A 16,773-nucleotide genomic window follows, 5' to 3' on the forward strand; every position below is an offset into this window, starting at 1 on the left:
ATGGATAATAATAAAATGTATCTGGTTAACCAAAGTGATTTGTACAATAATGAGGCTCAGCTTAATATATACTATTTATCATGCCAGGATCGTCCAGGTACACAGAGGTAAAAGAAAAACTATAACATTCCTCGTTTCTTTTCTTTTCTTTCTTTTCTTCTTTACCTTATCTGCTTTGAAGTGTGGCTGTATACAATGACTGCAAATACATTTGATTTCTGAAAGTCAGCAAACAGATCTGAATTATGAACAGCTAGTATTGTGTGGGGTTATACATTACATGACTGCAGAATCACATATATTATATGTCATATAATATATCATATAATATTACTGTTGTGCATTTGGTAACATAATAAAAAATCTCTAACCTCTGGGAGTTCAGAAAAGTGCATTAATTTACCTCATTAGCTTTGGCAGTATCGCGAGCCATGTCTAAGTGATATGGAGAAAAATAAATAGGAGAAACGGTAAAAGACTATTGAGTGGTAGATAAACAGATAATGAGAAGAGAGGACACATACCCAAGGGCAGTGAGTTTCACTTGCTGCCCTGAGCTAGTGAAATAAGACACTAGTAACATGAGACTTTTGCTACTGTAAGATCCTGCCACTGTGGAAAACTGTCCAGAGCAGCTATCTGTCCATATATCTGTCCCCTGGATCTGTTGACGTGACCTTTCCGATTAGAGCTGAAGCGGCAGAAATGAGACATGCAGGTGACAAAACCTAAGATAAGTTGCCATGACGGTATGGGACTACTTGGAAGCAATCATGATGATCTTCAGGTTTTTTGAAAACAGTTACGAGAAAATTTGCTGAATGGTTTGCTGAAAGTTTGCTGAATGCAAAAAATAGGGTGTGAATTTATACCTCACATACCGCCAAACAATGGAGGGAAATAGTTGTTTGATTCACCACTGAATTTGTAAATGTGCTCACACAGAAAACAGTTCCTAACTTTTATAGTAGTTTTATTTTTATGGAAAGAGAAAGAATAGCAACCGAATATCAAGAAAAAACAAATGACATAAAACCCCAAAAAGTTGATTCTGTTCATCCATATGTAGAGTTTTCAGTGGGAGAAACGTTTCGTCACTCCTCCAAGTCACCCCAACCTTATAAACATTACATGAAACTGCCACCACTGTGAGGATTATATATGTCCGTTAATAACATAAAAATTATAAACTCATTTGCATGTCATTGAGTGAAACAATTATTTGATCCCCAAGCAAAACATGACTTAGTACCAGTTGGAGATCCTGTTCCTAGCTGCTCAGCAGGTTTGTCAGTAGGGATTTTGTGTTCTTGGTGACGGTGGTTCCAACTGCCTTCAGATCATTGACAAGCTGCTCCTGTGTAGTTTTGGGCTGATCCACCACCTTTTTCTTTATCATCCTCACGCCATGACACAAGACCTCCAGACCAAGGGTGGTTGCTGGTCATTTTGTATTTCTTCCATTTCCAAATAGCTGCACCAACAGCCATTACCGAGCTTCCTGATGGTCTTCCTGACATCCTTTGGCAGATCTTTGGTGTTGTCTGTCTTCATTGAAATTGATTTGGGTGTGCTTTATATTTATATATTTATATATATATATATATATATATATATATATATATATACACACACACACACATATATATACACATATATATACATATATATAACGAGGTGAGATCAGTAGTATCTGTAATTTATTGTAACAGTGCCTGTGACTGATTGATTGATCAGTTGCAATCTATATGCCACATGGACACATAGTGGAAGAAAGAAATTTGGCTGGGTTGTGGAGGATCAAACACTTTTTTCACTCAGTGACATGCAAATCAATATAAAACTTTTAAGTAATGTGTTTTTTTTCTGTATATATGGTTGATATCCTGTTTTCATTAAAATATAACTACCATAAAAATATGAGTTTTCATTTCTTTGGAACTGAGCAAACTTACAAATTCAGCAGGGGATCAGATAATTACTTTTTCCACTGTACAGTGGTCTGCTAATTTGCTGCGGGCCTGTTTCCATTACTAACTCTTCAGTGACAGCGGATGACAAAACCTTTTATATGTATAAGCCACGTACTTGTTTATGTAAACACACATATCACTCCCTAGACACTCCTGATTCTCCTGTATTTCCCCACCCTCAAGAAAACAACCCTACCTATCACAACAACAGAAGGCAATTCACCCCCCATGTGTGAGTCAGCTATATTAAATACCAGGTTATGTTGTCATTGTTTTTTAATTTTTTTCAAATTACAATTAGGTCCATAGGTTTGTAGACAAATACATATTTTACAACCAGCCATCATTAGGCTGAAAAAACGAAATGAACCTATGAGAGAGATCATAAAATTTCTTAGGACTGACCAAATCTACAACCTTGTACATATTTTAAAATAATGAATAAACGCACGGGTCAGCTTAGGAACATCAAAAAGCCTTGATGACCACAGATGACAAATGAAGTGAACTATTGCAGAAGTCTTTCTTTGTTAAAGAAAAGCCACTTCACAATCTCAAACAAACTCAAGAAAACTATTGAGGAGGGACTCACTTTCATGAATGTCAATGTAGCGGGTTTAAAACCACTGGTTACCCTCAAGAAGAAGATTCAACTTTGCCAGATAATCTATATCTTGCAAAATATTAAAAAGAGCCTGCTCAGTTTTTAAATCTGGGGAATTTAAACCTACATCAACTTGTATCAGAATGATGAGAAGTGAAAAGCATGGGGAGAAAGAAAAACAGCTCATGATCTAAATCACACCACAGCAACTGATCCCCAACAAATAAACTGATATTATTTACAGGGACAGGAATAAATGTATTCTCAAGAGTAAGTACCCAAGGGAGGCAAAAGGAAGGGTGGTAGGACAGAGGGATGGGAATCTGCAGATTCAGAATATATAGTTATTTATACATGAAGCCAACTTCCACCAACTAAGCAAGGTGCTGCTTCACTAACATCTGCAATACACCTCTGCATGACTTACTCTAGTATTGAAAATGTTATTGACAAATTAAAGTTAGCTTCTCTTGTCATTCCCTTTTAAAAAAAATTCTTAATATTCTGTCTGCCAAAGAAAAAATATATTAAAAGAAAACCTTTAGTTTTAATCCATCAGCTGAGTACAATAAGACCAAATTAAAAGGGATACTGCTTAATCAGTCTGCTCCTAATATTGTATGTAGTAAATCAGGATAGGATTTGAGTGTGGAAATGCAAATGGTATTAGTGTCACATACATAATTTACTAGCTGTTTATAAGATGCAGTCCTCTGGATCCTTAAACACAAAGATCTAGTTGACATTATTTTCCTTCAAAACCTCAATCATCAATTTCAAATTTAATGCATGTAAATGGAGATTGTTATTTGAGAAAGTCACATGCTTAAATGTCATTCTGAAACTATACAAACTGTTGCTTTTCTTGAATAAATAGCAACACTGGAGATGAGTTCAAGTCCTTAACATCAAAATACAAACGCACACATACACATGGTTACACACATGTCTTAATATTTACCAGCTGGCTAGTCAGACTGGCAGACAACAGAACTGCAGACACAAACTGGTGTTTGTAAATCACCACTTTGGATAAAAGGAGAGCTAAGTGACTTAAGCCAAGGGGAAACCAAAGCAGATAAATGTGATGAGAATGAGAGAGTTCAACTATCAGACTCATTACTCTAAAAATACTGTGTGCAATGAAAACAAAATCGACTAAAGTCATAAAGTGCTCTATAAACAGTAGGAAATGGAGAGAGGGTCTCTTAGCAAAGGTACAGTAATGATGATAACAATAACGGCTCTAATAGCATAATATAACAACAACAAGCCTTTCCGCTGGTGCCAGGGAGACGTTAGATCACCTCTGTGCACAAAACACTTAACCATATACACATACAAATATATATATCTGCTCATACGCAAACAAACACATCACACGGTATATACAGTCTAAAGATGTTGAAACCTACAGATTTTTAAAAATATATAAATAATAAAAAACTATTAAAAATGCCTTGAATGCAGTTCAATAAATCTCATAGAAAATCCTACAGCTATGAGTTATATGTTCTTGCAAGATTTATATCACATTTTTAGAAGGCCCTGCAAAGCTCTTTTCCATATCTTTCAAAAATTGGAGAATGTCCCAAGAGCGTTCAGGACTTTCCTGAAACTCTAGTCTCCTTTCTTTCCATTCTGCATTAAACAAAGCATAACAGTGAATCTACAGGGGGTTCAAATGCAATCCAATTTAGTTCAGTTTTATTTACATAGCTCAACACTGTAACAATAGTCAGCTCAAGGACCTTCACATTGAAATGTTTAATGATCAGTGACTGCCAGTTTTCAAATGTATATGCTATCTTATTATAAATGCTATAAGTGCTAAATCCAGTTGTCAGATGTTAAATTACTGTATTAGCTAACATTTCTAATTAATATCTTGGACAGATCATTTGTGGTCGAAGTGAACTAAACCTTTCATATATAGGTATTAAAGGTTTAGTTATTGATATTAGTACATACATCTTAAACTATCTTTTAACACTTTTTTCACATTTGTAGTACAGTAATTCACAAGTTGAGTGGTATGACCACCAACTCAAAAAATGGGGAATATATAAGCACTTATGAGTGTTTACATTAAAATGCATTCAAGGAAAGCAGCGACAAGACCCCTACAACAGAACAGCGTCAACAGATTTGACAGTGTGATGCTATGTCTGATACTGAAGTCAGACACAGCATAACAGCAGGTGGAAGTGGCTTGCAGGCCAGCACCTGACTTTAAAACTCTATAAAACAAGGTAGTGTCTTAGGCTATGTCCACAAGTAAAAGTTGTTTTTTTTTTTTAAATGGGTTTCTGCTTTCATTTTGAAAATTATCTGCATGGGACCACAATAAACACGATGCCATGACTATGGCAAAGAATATAACCCTAACCATATGGAAATATTGGTCAGTCAGAAGCCTACAATGAAGACACACAGCCCACATAGCACACAGGTCTGGCCCAGATCTGGTGTTAAGCCAGCACTGCTGGCTGACTTCTGGCATGTTAAGTGGTATGTCATTCAGATATGGGCAAGGCCTGGCGTAGATGGCACTGTTTGTATGATGGCATGCCACATCTGGCCCAATTGTGGTTTGGTTTAGCTGGCCAAGGCTCATAGAAAACAGGCCTGGCCCGGATCCGGTAATAAGCTGGCACTTCTGAATGACTGGTTTCATGGCAGGGTGTATGTCAACCAGATATGGGCCAGGCCTGGTGTAGATGGCACTGTTTATGTGATGGCATGCCACATCTGGCCCGATTGTGGTTTGGTTTATGTGGCCCAGGCTCATAGAAAACAGGTCTGGCCCGGATCCAGCATCAATCTGGCACCTCTGACTGACTGGTGTCATGGCGGGGTGTATGTCAACCAGATGTAGGCCAGGTCTGGCAATGATGGTACTATTTATGTTCCTATTTTCCTATTTCAGTTAGAAAGGCCAAATGTCATGATACTATACTGCTATGGTAGCCAACGTTTCAAATGCAGGTTTGACAGTTTTGTGAGTGTACACTTTATCTAAAACCTAGTGAGGGTTTACTTATATTTACCACCGGGTGGCCGTAACTCAGGAGGTAGAGCGGGTCATCTAATGATTGGAAGGTTACTGGTTCGATCCGTGGGTTCCTCCAGGCTGTATGTAAAGATTGTGAATGTGTATGAAAGTAGTTAGTAAGCACTCAGTTTAGAGAAAGTGTGTGAATGGCATGTTGTATAGAGCACTATGAGTAATCTGGGAGAGTAGAAAAGCGCTATGTAAGAATCAGTCCATTCACTGTCTGAACAAAGTTTTGTCATGTTTCATTTGTGCTATCATATTCCGGCACATGTTGTTATTACATGGCTTGATTAAGGTACACAGTAGGGTGACATCTGGGGCCAGAGCTGAAACTGTTTTGGGCCAGCACAGGGCCAGCAGTGTGTCTGCAACTGGCCTTGTGCTGGCCCATGTGTGGGCCACATCTGGCAAACCAGATCTGGTCCACCAAAGGGTCGTCATTCTTTGCGGTATGTGGGCCATGTGTAAGCACATTGTGTGGGCCAGATCTGGGCCATACCAATTTTGCTATGTGGGAGACTGATGTAAAAAAAAAACAAAAAAACTTTAACACATTAACATTGCTAGACAGCATCTTTGTTTTCCACATGTAAACTCAGAAATGGACTTTCGGCAAATCTTCCCCCTGGAAGGGGTTTACATGTGGATGTATACAAAAAGCTACTTTTATCAGAATATTCATATTGATGTGGACAAGGCTTCAAATTGTTTTGCATTTTTCTATATTTGGAAAAATTTCAGACTCGGATGACATTTTTGGTAAAAGGACTGGTACTTATATAGCACCATTTTACTCAATTCAGCACTTAAAGCATTTTCTACTTCCTCACCCATGCAATCACATATATTCATATAGTGCTTTTATCTATGTATAAGTGCTGTCTAAGATTCACAGAGTCACTCACACTTCAGTGGATGGATCTGGGTTAAGTTGGGGTTCGGTATCTTACCCAAGAATACTTCAGCATGTGGAGTGGAGGAGTCAGGGGTGTATTGACCCTCCAAATTGGTAGATGAGCCACTGCAGCCACAGCCTCACCAAGAGAACTTTTGAAAAAATATATTTAATTACTCACACCGCCTTGTTCTACACTAGTTTGTCTTAGCTTCCTTCCAAAAAGCCCATCCATCCATGTGTATATCCAATTTCTTCACCAGTTATCCGGTTTAGAGTTACTAGGTTACTGGAGCTTCTTCCATCTGTCATGAGGCAAAAGATGTGGTACACAGTGGCCTGATTGCCATTCTGTCACAGGGCCAACACAAACAGACTACCATTCACACTCACATCCATACCTACGACCATTTCAGAATCACCAGTTAACCTAAAATGCATGTTATTGTACTATGAGTATAAACTAGAGTACCCAAAGACATACAGAAATACAGGCAGACACAATATTATGAAGACTCCACAAAGAAGACCCCAGCTGGTCAGCGGATTCAAACCCAGGATCCGTTTCCTGATGCTAACCCCTGCAGCTACTGCACCATCATATCATTGTTTTTTTTATTTTATTTTAAGTCTGCACATTGGAAGCAGAAGTCAGCATCTGTGAGGCATTTGTGACAACAGAGAGAAAGAGAAACAGAGAGAAACTAGTATGCCTTTCCAAGCACCATCCCAGGGTTTACTGGAATGCTGGTGAGAGCCTGGTGTGTGAGGTAATGTCCTGTCACCCATACCTACTGAAGCTCACCGTCCCATTGGTCCAAGGCTAATAATATGTAACTTCCATAGCCTACTGAGAGTGGGGCTGTAAAAGTTAGTAAGTGGTGCAATGATGCAGTGATTGGGTGGTAGGGAGCATAGACCACAAACTAATGTATATGGATTGTTGAGCATACAATGCCAGCAAGTTGAAAACAGATGGGCCTGAGGAGAATGTCCCTCAGTTATAGACCCCTCTGTATAATAAAACTGTGCTAAAACCCTGCATATTAACAGCTTGAAAATGTTATGCGGGGGTCATCAGTGCCATAAAAAAAATCACCATCTTCAATGAGGTTTCCACATGCTGGAACCACAATAATAACTGAAGCTGGAAAAGTAAAAGGGAGGGAAAAAATGCCACCCCAGAGGTTTCTTTTTAATGATACCGCACGCTTATGTCACTGGCACCCTGCCTGATGAGGACTGTGTGGTTTGTGGGGCATGTTGGTGAAAGACACCGTGCCAGATTGGCCTTCCTGAACTGGTGAAAGCAACAGCTCAGCTACTGTATGAACTTCTGTTTTTGTGGGTATTCTATGTGTGTGTGTGTGTGTGTGTGTTTTAGCTAGTGTAGCAGTAGGTGTAAGTTTGCCAGTGTATTTGTTTGCATGTATATGAAGAGGAAGGAATATGTAAACATGTATGTATGCGCTGCAGTAGCCTGTATACAGTATGCATGTATCCTCCACTTAAGTGCACAAACACATGCTGCATGCTTTTTTTGGGAGGACAGAACGGGGCCAGTTATTGTTTCCTGGTTTTACTAGACAGAATTAAGTTCTTTTACAGTGCCTCCTTCTCCCTCTTGCTTCCCTCTAAAGCATTTACGCAAAGATGAATGTGGTAGGGGTTATTTAATCCAAACCTCGTCCACATATGTTTGTTTTACATCTTTCTCAAGATGGGCAAACTTTGTATATAAGCAGCTTCTTGCAACATGAGATGTAAAATGTTATCCCTTCTGGTGCTTATGTATAATTAAGATTAGTGTTCTCAAGAGGTTCCTGGGAGTTGCATCAGAGATTACCTGGGCAGCAGCACTCTCTGAAGAAATCACCTGGTTTGCCTTTTTTTAAGCTGAAAGTCGAAATGCACCTACACAAACACAAAGTTATTTGCACACATGTACACGAAGACAAGGAAGCTGTACACATGAATGGAGGCACACTTGGGTACACACACACACACACACACACACACACACACGCACAGACAAAGGTCAGTTGCTAGGGCCAATTCTCAGCTCCATTTCCCCTAGAGCAAGTAGAGCTGGCTCACCATATTCCACAGTGTGGTAGCGGGGGAACATTATGTTCTGCTCCACAAAGAGAGCAGTAGTACATTTAAGGCCCCTATGGACCTGCCCTATAATTCTGATATGGAGTCGGCACTATGTGTGCGTGTGTATGTGGTGTGTGTGTGTGTGTTTGCCGAGGTGTTTCTGTCTTGTCTCTGAATCATTTACATAAGCTTGAAGTTATGTCATTGTACAGGTATACTATATTTGATGTCTACAAATGTTGCATTAGGTTCACAATATGACAACACACACACACACACACACACACACACACACACACACACACACACACACACACACAACTATTCAACCTGGCTAAAAAGTTAATAGCAACAATAATGATAATAATGACATTTTTATGTTTTATTTTGCCATTAATGTTAACTTCATGCACTTTCTAGTGGTATTTTGATTGGATTGAACTATTCTTTTGAGGACATTTTAATGTGGGAATGGCCAGTAAGAGTGGTGTTGGACCATTTTCAGCTTTCAAAAGAATTGTTTTTATTCGTTTATGTATTTTCTTTTGAATGCAGTATGACTTTTGGCTGAGTTAATTTCCAGATTATTTTACCCCCATTTATAACCTTAAACCCCATCTGTCATTTGTCATTTGAGTTTCTGCCACCTTACATTATTTCATCTGTAATTTAGGCAATTATCTTCATATATCATTTCCTTCATTTTTAATGTAACCACTCTTTCATTCAAATCCAAAAAGCCTCTACAATAGTACATAACTAAACAGGGTAGTGCAAGAATTCAAAGACTTTATCACCGAAAACAAAACGTGTATCAGTCAGATAAATATCACATTTGCATTGTATAAGGAGGAGCACAGGCCACTAAACTGCTGTATTTTATTCAAACTGGTAGATTGTGTTAATGACTCTTTGCACCATTCATTTTCGTGTTGAAGAATTACTCCTAGTGGTTCCATGTTGGAGCGTCATTCATCTTTCTCTTTGGTTTTGCACTGGTGTATGAAGATGATTATGATACAGCAAAAGTATACAATATATCTGTATACACCTCCTAAACACAAAAACACACACACACACACCGTCTCTCTCTTAGACCAGTGCACAGCATTTGAGAATTGTGCAGATATGCGATATCTTTCTCTTTCTGCTCAAGTGCCGTCTTGTGCTGTTGCTGCTTCCTTGCATCCATAAAGATACCAATCACTGTTGCCCGCCTTGCTCTCTCTCCCACAGAATCAACACAGTCTTTAGACATCAAACAGACCTGATACACAAAGCCAATACAGCAGTTGTTTACTAGATCTGAAGGAAATGATGTGCTATCTACTTCCCCTACCCCCAACAGCAACAAATACCCATAAACACACAGAGTTCATTACACTTTAGGATTGTCCTGAATAAGAGGCATGCACTACAGTTTGGGATTTGGGTTTATCAAGTTAACTTAACTAAAAAAAACAACTTAAGATTTAACCCTGGGTTTTCTGTATTACAGAGGCGGCTCGCTTCTTACCAGATTGGCTAGCCATGGTAATTTATGCAGACCAACCCCGCTCCATAGTTGCTTATGTTTGAGTTTAGAGACGTATTCTCAGGAGCGTAGGGTCACCAGATCCATCAGATCTCAGTGCAAGAATACAAAGAGGGTCTGAAGATTGTTGTTCTTTGTCGTTCCTGATGAGCATCAGTAAGACATGTTGTTTTTAGACAGCAAATAATTACCTGAAATGGAGCACCTTATTTATAATTATTTTTTTATAGAGAGTTTATAATTTTCTGTCTTTCATATTTATACTTTGAGTAACTTTAACAAATCAGTCTCTCCATTTGAGATTAATTAAGGATACTGATTCTAAAAGCCTTGATAAACAATCCTAGAACATTAATTTTATTATACAGCATAACTAGAATTCATTAGTAAAAATACAGGTATAACAGTGTATTTTATATTTATACTGTTATACTTGTGAACATAATTTGATTGCAGGCTCAGACTATTTCTGAACCCTGTTTATTTATTTAAGTTATTTACTTGCTCTTATTTACTCAGGTATTACACCACTGGTATAAGACCTGAATAACAACTGTAATCTGAGTGATTTGCCCATCTCTTTACAGTACAGTTGTGATATTGACAAGTCTGTCAGCTTGCATTGTCGTTTCTTTCTTAGCTTCACACAGCCTGGGCTATACTTATATTTTGCCACTTTTCTGGTGTTACTGACAAAAACACTTAAACTGAATGCTTTTCATGTTAAACTGCAACATTGCGTTTTTCCTATTATGCACACTCACGGTGCTAATTTGTCCGCAGCAGCTGTCTTGCTTTTAGCTTTTATGTGTTTGATCTCTTGATACTTTTTTTTCTCCTTTGTAAAACCAGCCACTCTGCTCACTTTAGACATATCCATGTTTCTGATTGATTATATATTGCCTGTGCCATCCATTTCATTTGAACACACACTCAAGTTGACCACCTTTCACCACTCTTGTTATGTCCTCGGTATGCTGAATTAATTGACAAAGAATTGAAATGAATTTTCAAAGACTTATTTGACCATTAAAAAGGCATGACCTTGCATTACTTTATACAACAAAACCTTAATGAATGCAGCTAGCACAGGATTACTTGCACAGTGTTTTTGGAAAGAACAGTGGAGACGGATGACGCATAAGACAACTGGTGAAGTCACCCCATGTGTGTTTATACACCACTACTGTATTTAATCATTAGCGATTATTAAACTCTGTCTCTTGATTTGCCTTTTCTCCTGTCTCTCTCTGTTCTTATTACTTTCCCCTCACTGCCAAGTGTCCACAGGAGATGGCTCTCCATCCCTGCACCTGGTTCTGCTGAAAGTTTCTTCCTGTTAAAAGCGAGGTTTTCCTTCCCACTCTCACCAAGTGTTTGCTTATACAGGGTTGTGTTGTTGGTCAATGTTGGGGTTTCTCTTTAATATTATAGGGTCTTTACTTTACAATTTTCCAATACAAAGTGCCGTAATGCAACTGTTGTTGTGAATTGGTGCTATATAAATCAAATTGAATTCCACTGAATTGAGATGTTTAGATGTCTCGTTGTGTCCCTGGACTCTGTAGTGCTTTTCTTTGCATACTCCTTTTTAACTTAACCTCTTTCTGGGCCTCAGTTTGCAACTTTTCTCACTTTCACACATAAACACACACACACACAGACCAGTACACCAAGAGGCATGGTACATATTATGGGATAAATGCTAGTGGTTAACCAGACACTAACTCCAGCAGAGAAGTTATTTTGGCTTTGTGTCATGGTAATGGCATTGTCTCCGGAGTGTGGTTGACTGAGATCAAAATGTTATCCTAAATAGAAGGTCCGCAACAGGAAGGGAAGGCTGCTGTTGTATCTCTATTTGTGATCAGGTCGTGCATAAGAATCTTTCTACTTATTTGAGAGAAACCCAACTTCAGTGTGGTGTACAACGAAGTGTACAAAGATTGGATGAATGAAAAAGAGAGTAAGTGTTTAGTGGCCACTGTAGCTTATATTATTATTCACGGTCAATGAATGCTCTTCGTACTTGTTTCTTAAAAAGACATGTATACTTTAGTGACTTCAAAAAGCAAGAAAAATAAAAATAAATTAGAAAAAAAACAATTTTAAGCTCTTACAACTAGACATGAGTAGCAACAAGCACATTTACAAACCCAGTTCCAAAAAAAGTTGGGACGCTGTATGAAATATAAATGCAATGATTTGCAAATCTCTTAAAACCATATTTTATTTACAATAGAAGACAGAAAACATAGCAAATGTTTAAACTGAGAAGTTTTACCACTTTATTAGAAAATGTTAGCTAAATTTGTTGGCAGCAACACATTTCAAAAAACTTAAGACAGGGTGTTGTTTACCACTATGTAGCACCCCCGCTCCTTTTAACAACACTCTGTAAACATCTGGGGACTGAGAAGACCAGCTGCTGGACTCAGAGAGGAATGTTGTCCTGTTGTTATCTGATATTGGATTCTAGTTGCTCAAAAGTCTTGGGTCATTTTTTGAGGTGGGGGCTTCTCCCATGATTCAATTCCAGCCAGAGACAGAAATCGTCTTTAGTACTACTTACTTTTTCAGTTTTTGTTCCCCTGTCCCAATTTATGTTTTTCAGACATTACAAGAGAGCCAGGTGATGTCACATTCAAACTGAGCAAATATTTTTCATGAAATTGCAAAATGACTCTGTTTAAATGCTAAATATGTCCTATTATGAATAAAATATGGGTTTACGAGATTAGCAAATCACTGTTTTTATTTGCATCTGTGTAAGCGACGTAACTTTAGCCATTTCTACTAGTTGGAATAGTTTAAATCCTCTTAACTTTCACTGGAATTTATTTTTAAAGGGCATTAAAGTTTCCTTTCAGGCACAGTATTGAACCCAGATACACTGTGACTCACCTCCATATGTGTCAGTTTACAGTGTAATAGTAGATTCAGATAAAGCAAACAATGACTGGCCTAACATCTTCTCTTGTTTTTCTGTCTCTCAAGAGAAAGGAAAACAAATTGACAGTTTCCAGCACTTCGAAAACCTTTTTGATCATGCCCTTAAAGTCCAGATTTGAAAATTGTTATGTGCACATTTGCAATTTGCAAACTTATGCTTAAAGCAAAGAAATTCTTTAGTAAAACTGACCCAGCCTTCATCTTGATGATTACAACTGGTGACTATAGTTGGCTCCGTGACCCAGTGATCAAACAGCAGTGTTCACTGGAATAGCCTATAAGCTTTTAATGAAAACAAGACATATCACACCAGGAACACTATCAGTAACATGCTATTATTGGTCCACACCGTCAGGGCTGCAGACATTAACATCCTGGTATGTCCAAAACTGAACATTTTGGCTGAAAGAACCTGCACTGTAGCACGTGTTATGGTCTACCATGTAACAGCAAAAAGAAGTTTTCTTGACCACACAAACACAATTGTGGCTCACCACTTGCCTTGCTCAGCAGATCTGACTCCCTGTAACATCACTCTGTTCTACAAAATGAAGGCTCATTGCCTTTCAGAAATAATTACAACGTAATGGGAGTGCTAGAACTACTACAGGAAGGAGTCAACCTTTAGTGTAATGGTAAAATTGAATTCATAGAACTGATTTGCAATTGTTTAACTTTTCACATTGATCACCATCATCTTAAAGCTACCTGGAACTTGGCAGAACTACCACAACTGTTTTTTGACTAAAAAGGCTTTCCAAGGCACTCAGGAAAGTTCGAAACTAGAAGATAAGGAATTAGATCCAGATGCCTGAAGAATGACTAATGCACTCTATGATAAATTGTTGTTTGCCATTAAGGACAATTACGAGCAAAAACAGCAATTAAAATACCAAATGGCTGGACACTGGCGAAAGTTCCTTCGAAATAGGTAAAATCTTCAAAGTCAGTGTTTTGCAACTGGTGACTGCGTTGCATTACGTGTTGTTCTAACATGGTCACATTTAAACTGTATGAACAAAGACAGACCTACTGCCTGGTCTTCATCTTCACAACCAGTCTTTACATGCTTCATCTGAGGCATGAGCCTCCAGTGCAGTCAGCAATGCCACACACACGTTCAATTGCACAGCTGTTTAGGAGAACAGCCTGGAGAGGATTTTAACTCAGTTATTGGAAGCCAAGATATGTTATCTTTCTTTTTTGTTCAACCCCTATTTGCAATCATATATTTTAACTGTTACTGCACTTATGCTTAAAGCCAGAAGAACACAGAATAATCAGTTTCATTTAAAGTTAAAATACAATTTGAGAAAATTTTGATGTGTTGAAAAGTTGAAAAATAAATCAATTTACATAAACACTGGTGATTTGAATATATATGATTTTCAGCTCATTGTATAAATAAGACTATGTGAGGGAGAGATGGACAGAGCAGAGACAGACAGCGACAAGATCGTTGTGTTTTGTTAACCTGTGTTTGCATATTTTCCACACATGCATAGGCGCTTGCATTTCAGTGGCCTTATAATGAGGTGATGTCATCACATATAACCCTTGGGGAACAGTTTGTTCTTCACAGTAGAAGTGTTTTTTGAATGAACAATGTGTCCTTCACAGTAGAAATCCTTCCTCTATGGTTATATGGACATGTTCCACTGGTGTCTCATTTCCCTCAGAAAGTAAAACAGCTGCAATGTTGTTGGTTGGAACAAACTCGTTTTTTTTGTTTTGTTTTGTTTTTTAATACTCAAACAGAGGTTGTGCAATACAAATATCAAATGCATTAACTGTCAGTTAAGTGATGGTTAATCTCCTATCCCTGTTTGAGCAAGGCACCTTAACACAGCTGTTCAGGAAAAACTAGTTCATTGGCTTTGTAAAAATGCATCATCAGCAGTAGGAACAAGCTCTACCAACAACACACACTTCCAGCATTATACACCTCAGAAGAGACAGCACAGTTTGTGTAGAGGTGTAAAGTCTTTCAGGACAAAGCAAAGTGTAAAGTATATTTATCACTATAGCATTTAACAATAAAGTGATGTCACCAGTGCAACTTACCTACTAGCTGAATGTTTTTTGTGAGAAAATGACAGAATAATTACCTCAAAAAATAAAATATGGCTTAAAAAAAGAGAGAACATACATCAACAACATGTCTTATCTTTCATCATCCATATTAGGGGAAGGGGATTAAGTAGGATTGAGGCTAATGCATTTGTGTGTGTCCGAAGCTTTGTGTGTGTGTGCTTGTATCACTTATGTTGTGAGGACACATGTCTGTATGCACACACTGTAAGGACCGACCTCCGTTTAGGGGGGACAAGCCCCCATAAAGTAAATCATTCTATTTAGGTAGTCAGCCCCTTTCCTGCCTCTAAAGAAACACATCAAGGCAGCAAGCAGCCTTAAGTAAAGCTTTGTATGCTTCTATAAGCATTACTCCAGTGAGAGCAGAAAACCTGTACATGCAATTTGGGAGACATCTAATTAAAAGTCCCGATATTACCAATTAGCTGCCAAAAAAAGCTATTTCGCTTTTTTTTTTTTTTTTTTTTTTTTTAAGTGTTGCAGAGTCTTCTGCACTGTGTGAATTTAACAGTGTGAATAAGGAAGCAACAGTCATAAGAATCATAGATTCAAAGACCTCTTTTTTATGATTGATTGCATGATACAATATTTATAATCTTAATATATTTAAAATATATGTTAACCTCTGGTGTGACAAATTAAGTTAAGCAATTTTGTTAAATGATGGTAACTTTAACTGGTATTGGTAGGAGAAGACAGGTCTGGCCTTACCTTAGTCACAGCGGGATATCCAGCAGCAACTTCACCAGAACAATAGGGCTTTTCTTCATGGGAAACTTCAATAGAGGAAGCCCACTGGTCCAGGAAACCACTGGGGGTATAGAGGCCACAGTCTCTCACACCTGTCTCTCGCTCAAAATCCTCGCATACCCCATCACCGTCATAGTAGTAGCACATGCTTGGCTCCTCTGCATTTGAAAACACAACACACTTCAAATAAGTTATCTGTACGATAAAAATAACTTCTTAAACAGAAGGACTGAGTGCATCAAAGATATCAGCGTGGTTCATCTTAAACATATCTCTCACCGCCACCCATCTCTCTTGTTGAGCATGTCCTCATTTGGAATGAGTAGAGAAAGGAGATCAGATAAAGGCAAGAGATGAATGTAAGGGATAAAAGGAGTAAGAATCAAATTATAAGGCGTATATAGATGTATAAGGGCAGAAGGGGCAAAAAATATTAAGAAAGAATAAAAGAGAAAGAGAGCAAAACAGACAAGCACAGAAAGCGGAGGGGGTGGAGTGGGGTAAGGTCAATGGGTAGAGTAAGATACAGCAGTATTTTTTCCAGACATCCCACCCGGAGTTTGGGGCTGGAACTGAAAGCTTATGGAGTGGAGGAGAGGGGAACTGAGCAGGGAGGTTTGCCTGGGCCTCACTGGTCTCAAGTCTCAGCTAAAGCAGCATCAGCCGGTGGGGTTCCAGTTGGGGGGAAAGGCGGCACTCTGTGCCAAGTTGGCCAGGGCCTTCTCCTCGAAATTCCACCCATCTACAGCACAGCCAAAAGCTCAAGTCAGTTCTGTGCTCTGGCAATGGTAAAACGAGGGGCTACTGAGGGGG

The 16,773-nt window shown here is 38.5% G+C and overlaps 1 protein-coding gene across 1 annotated transcript in view; it reads right to left on the minus strand.

Annotated features, from left to right (window-relative positions):
• Positions 1–16,773, minus strand: part of pappaa (pregnancy-associated plasma protein A, pappalysin 1a) — a 115,377-nt gene that overhangs the window by 53,726 nt on the left and 44,878 nt on the right. Inside the window, exon 10 of the mRNA XM_026173684.1 lies at positions 15,922–16,118. Coding sequence (XP_026029469.1) covers positions 15,922–16,118 — 197 coding nt within the window. The remainder of the gene's footprint in view (positions 1–15,921; positions 16,119–16,773) is intronic.

The sequence above is a fragment of the Astatotilapia calliptera genome, chromosome 7, assembly GCF_900246225.1.
Source record: "Astatotilapia calliptera chromosome 7, fAstCal1.2, whole genome shotgun sequence".
Taxonomy (NCBI): Eukaryota; Metazoa; Chordata; class Actinopteri; order Cichliformes; family Cichlidae; genus Astatotilapia; species Astatotilapia calliptera.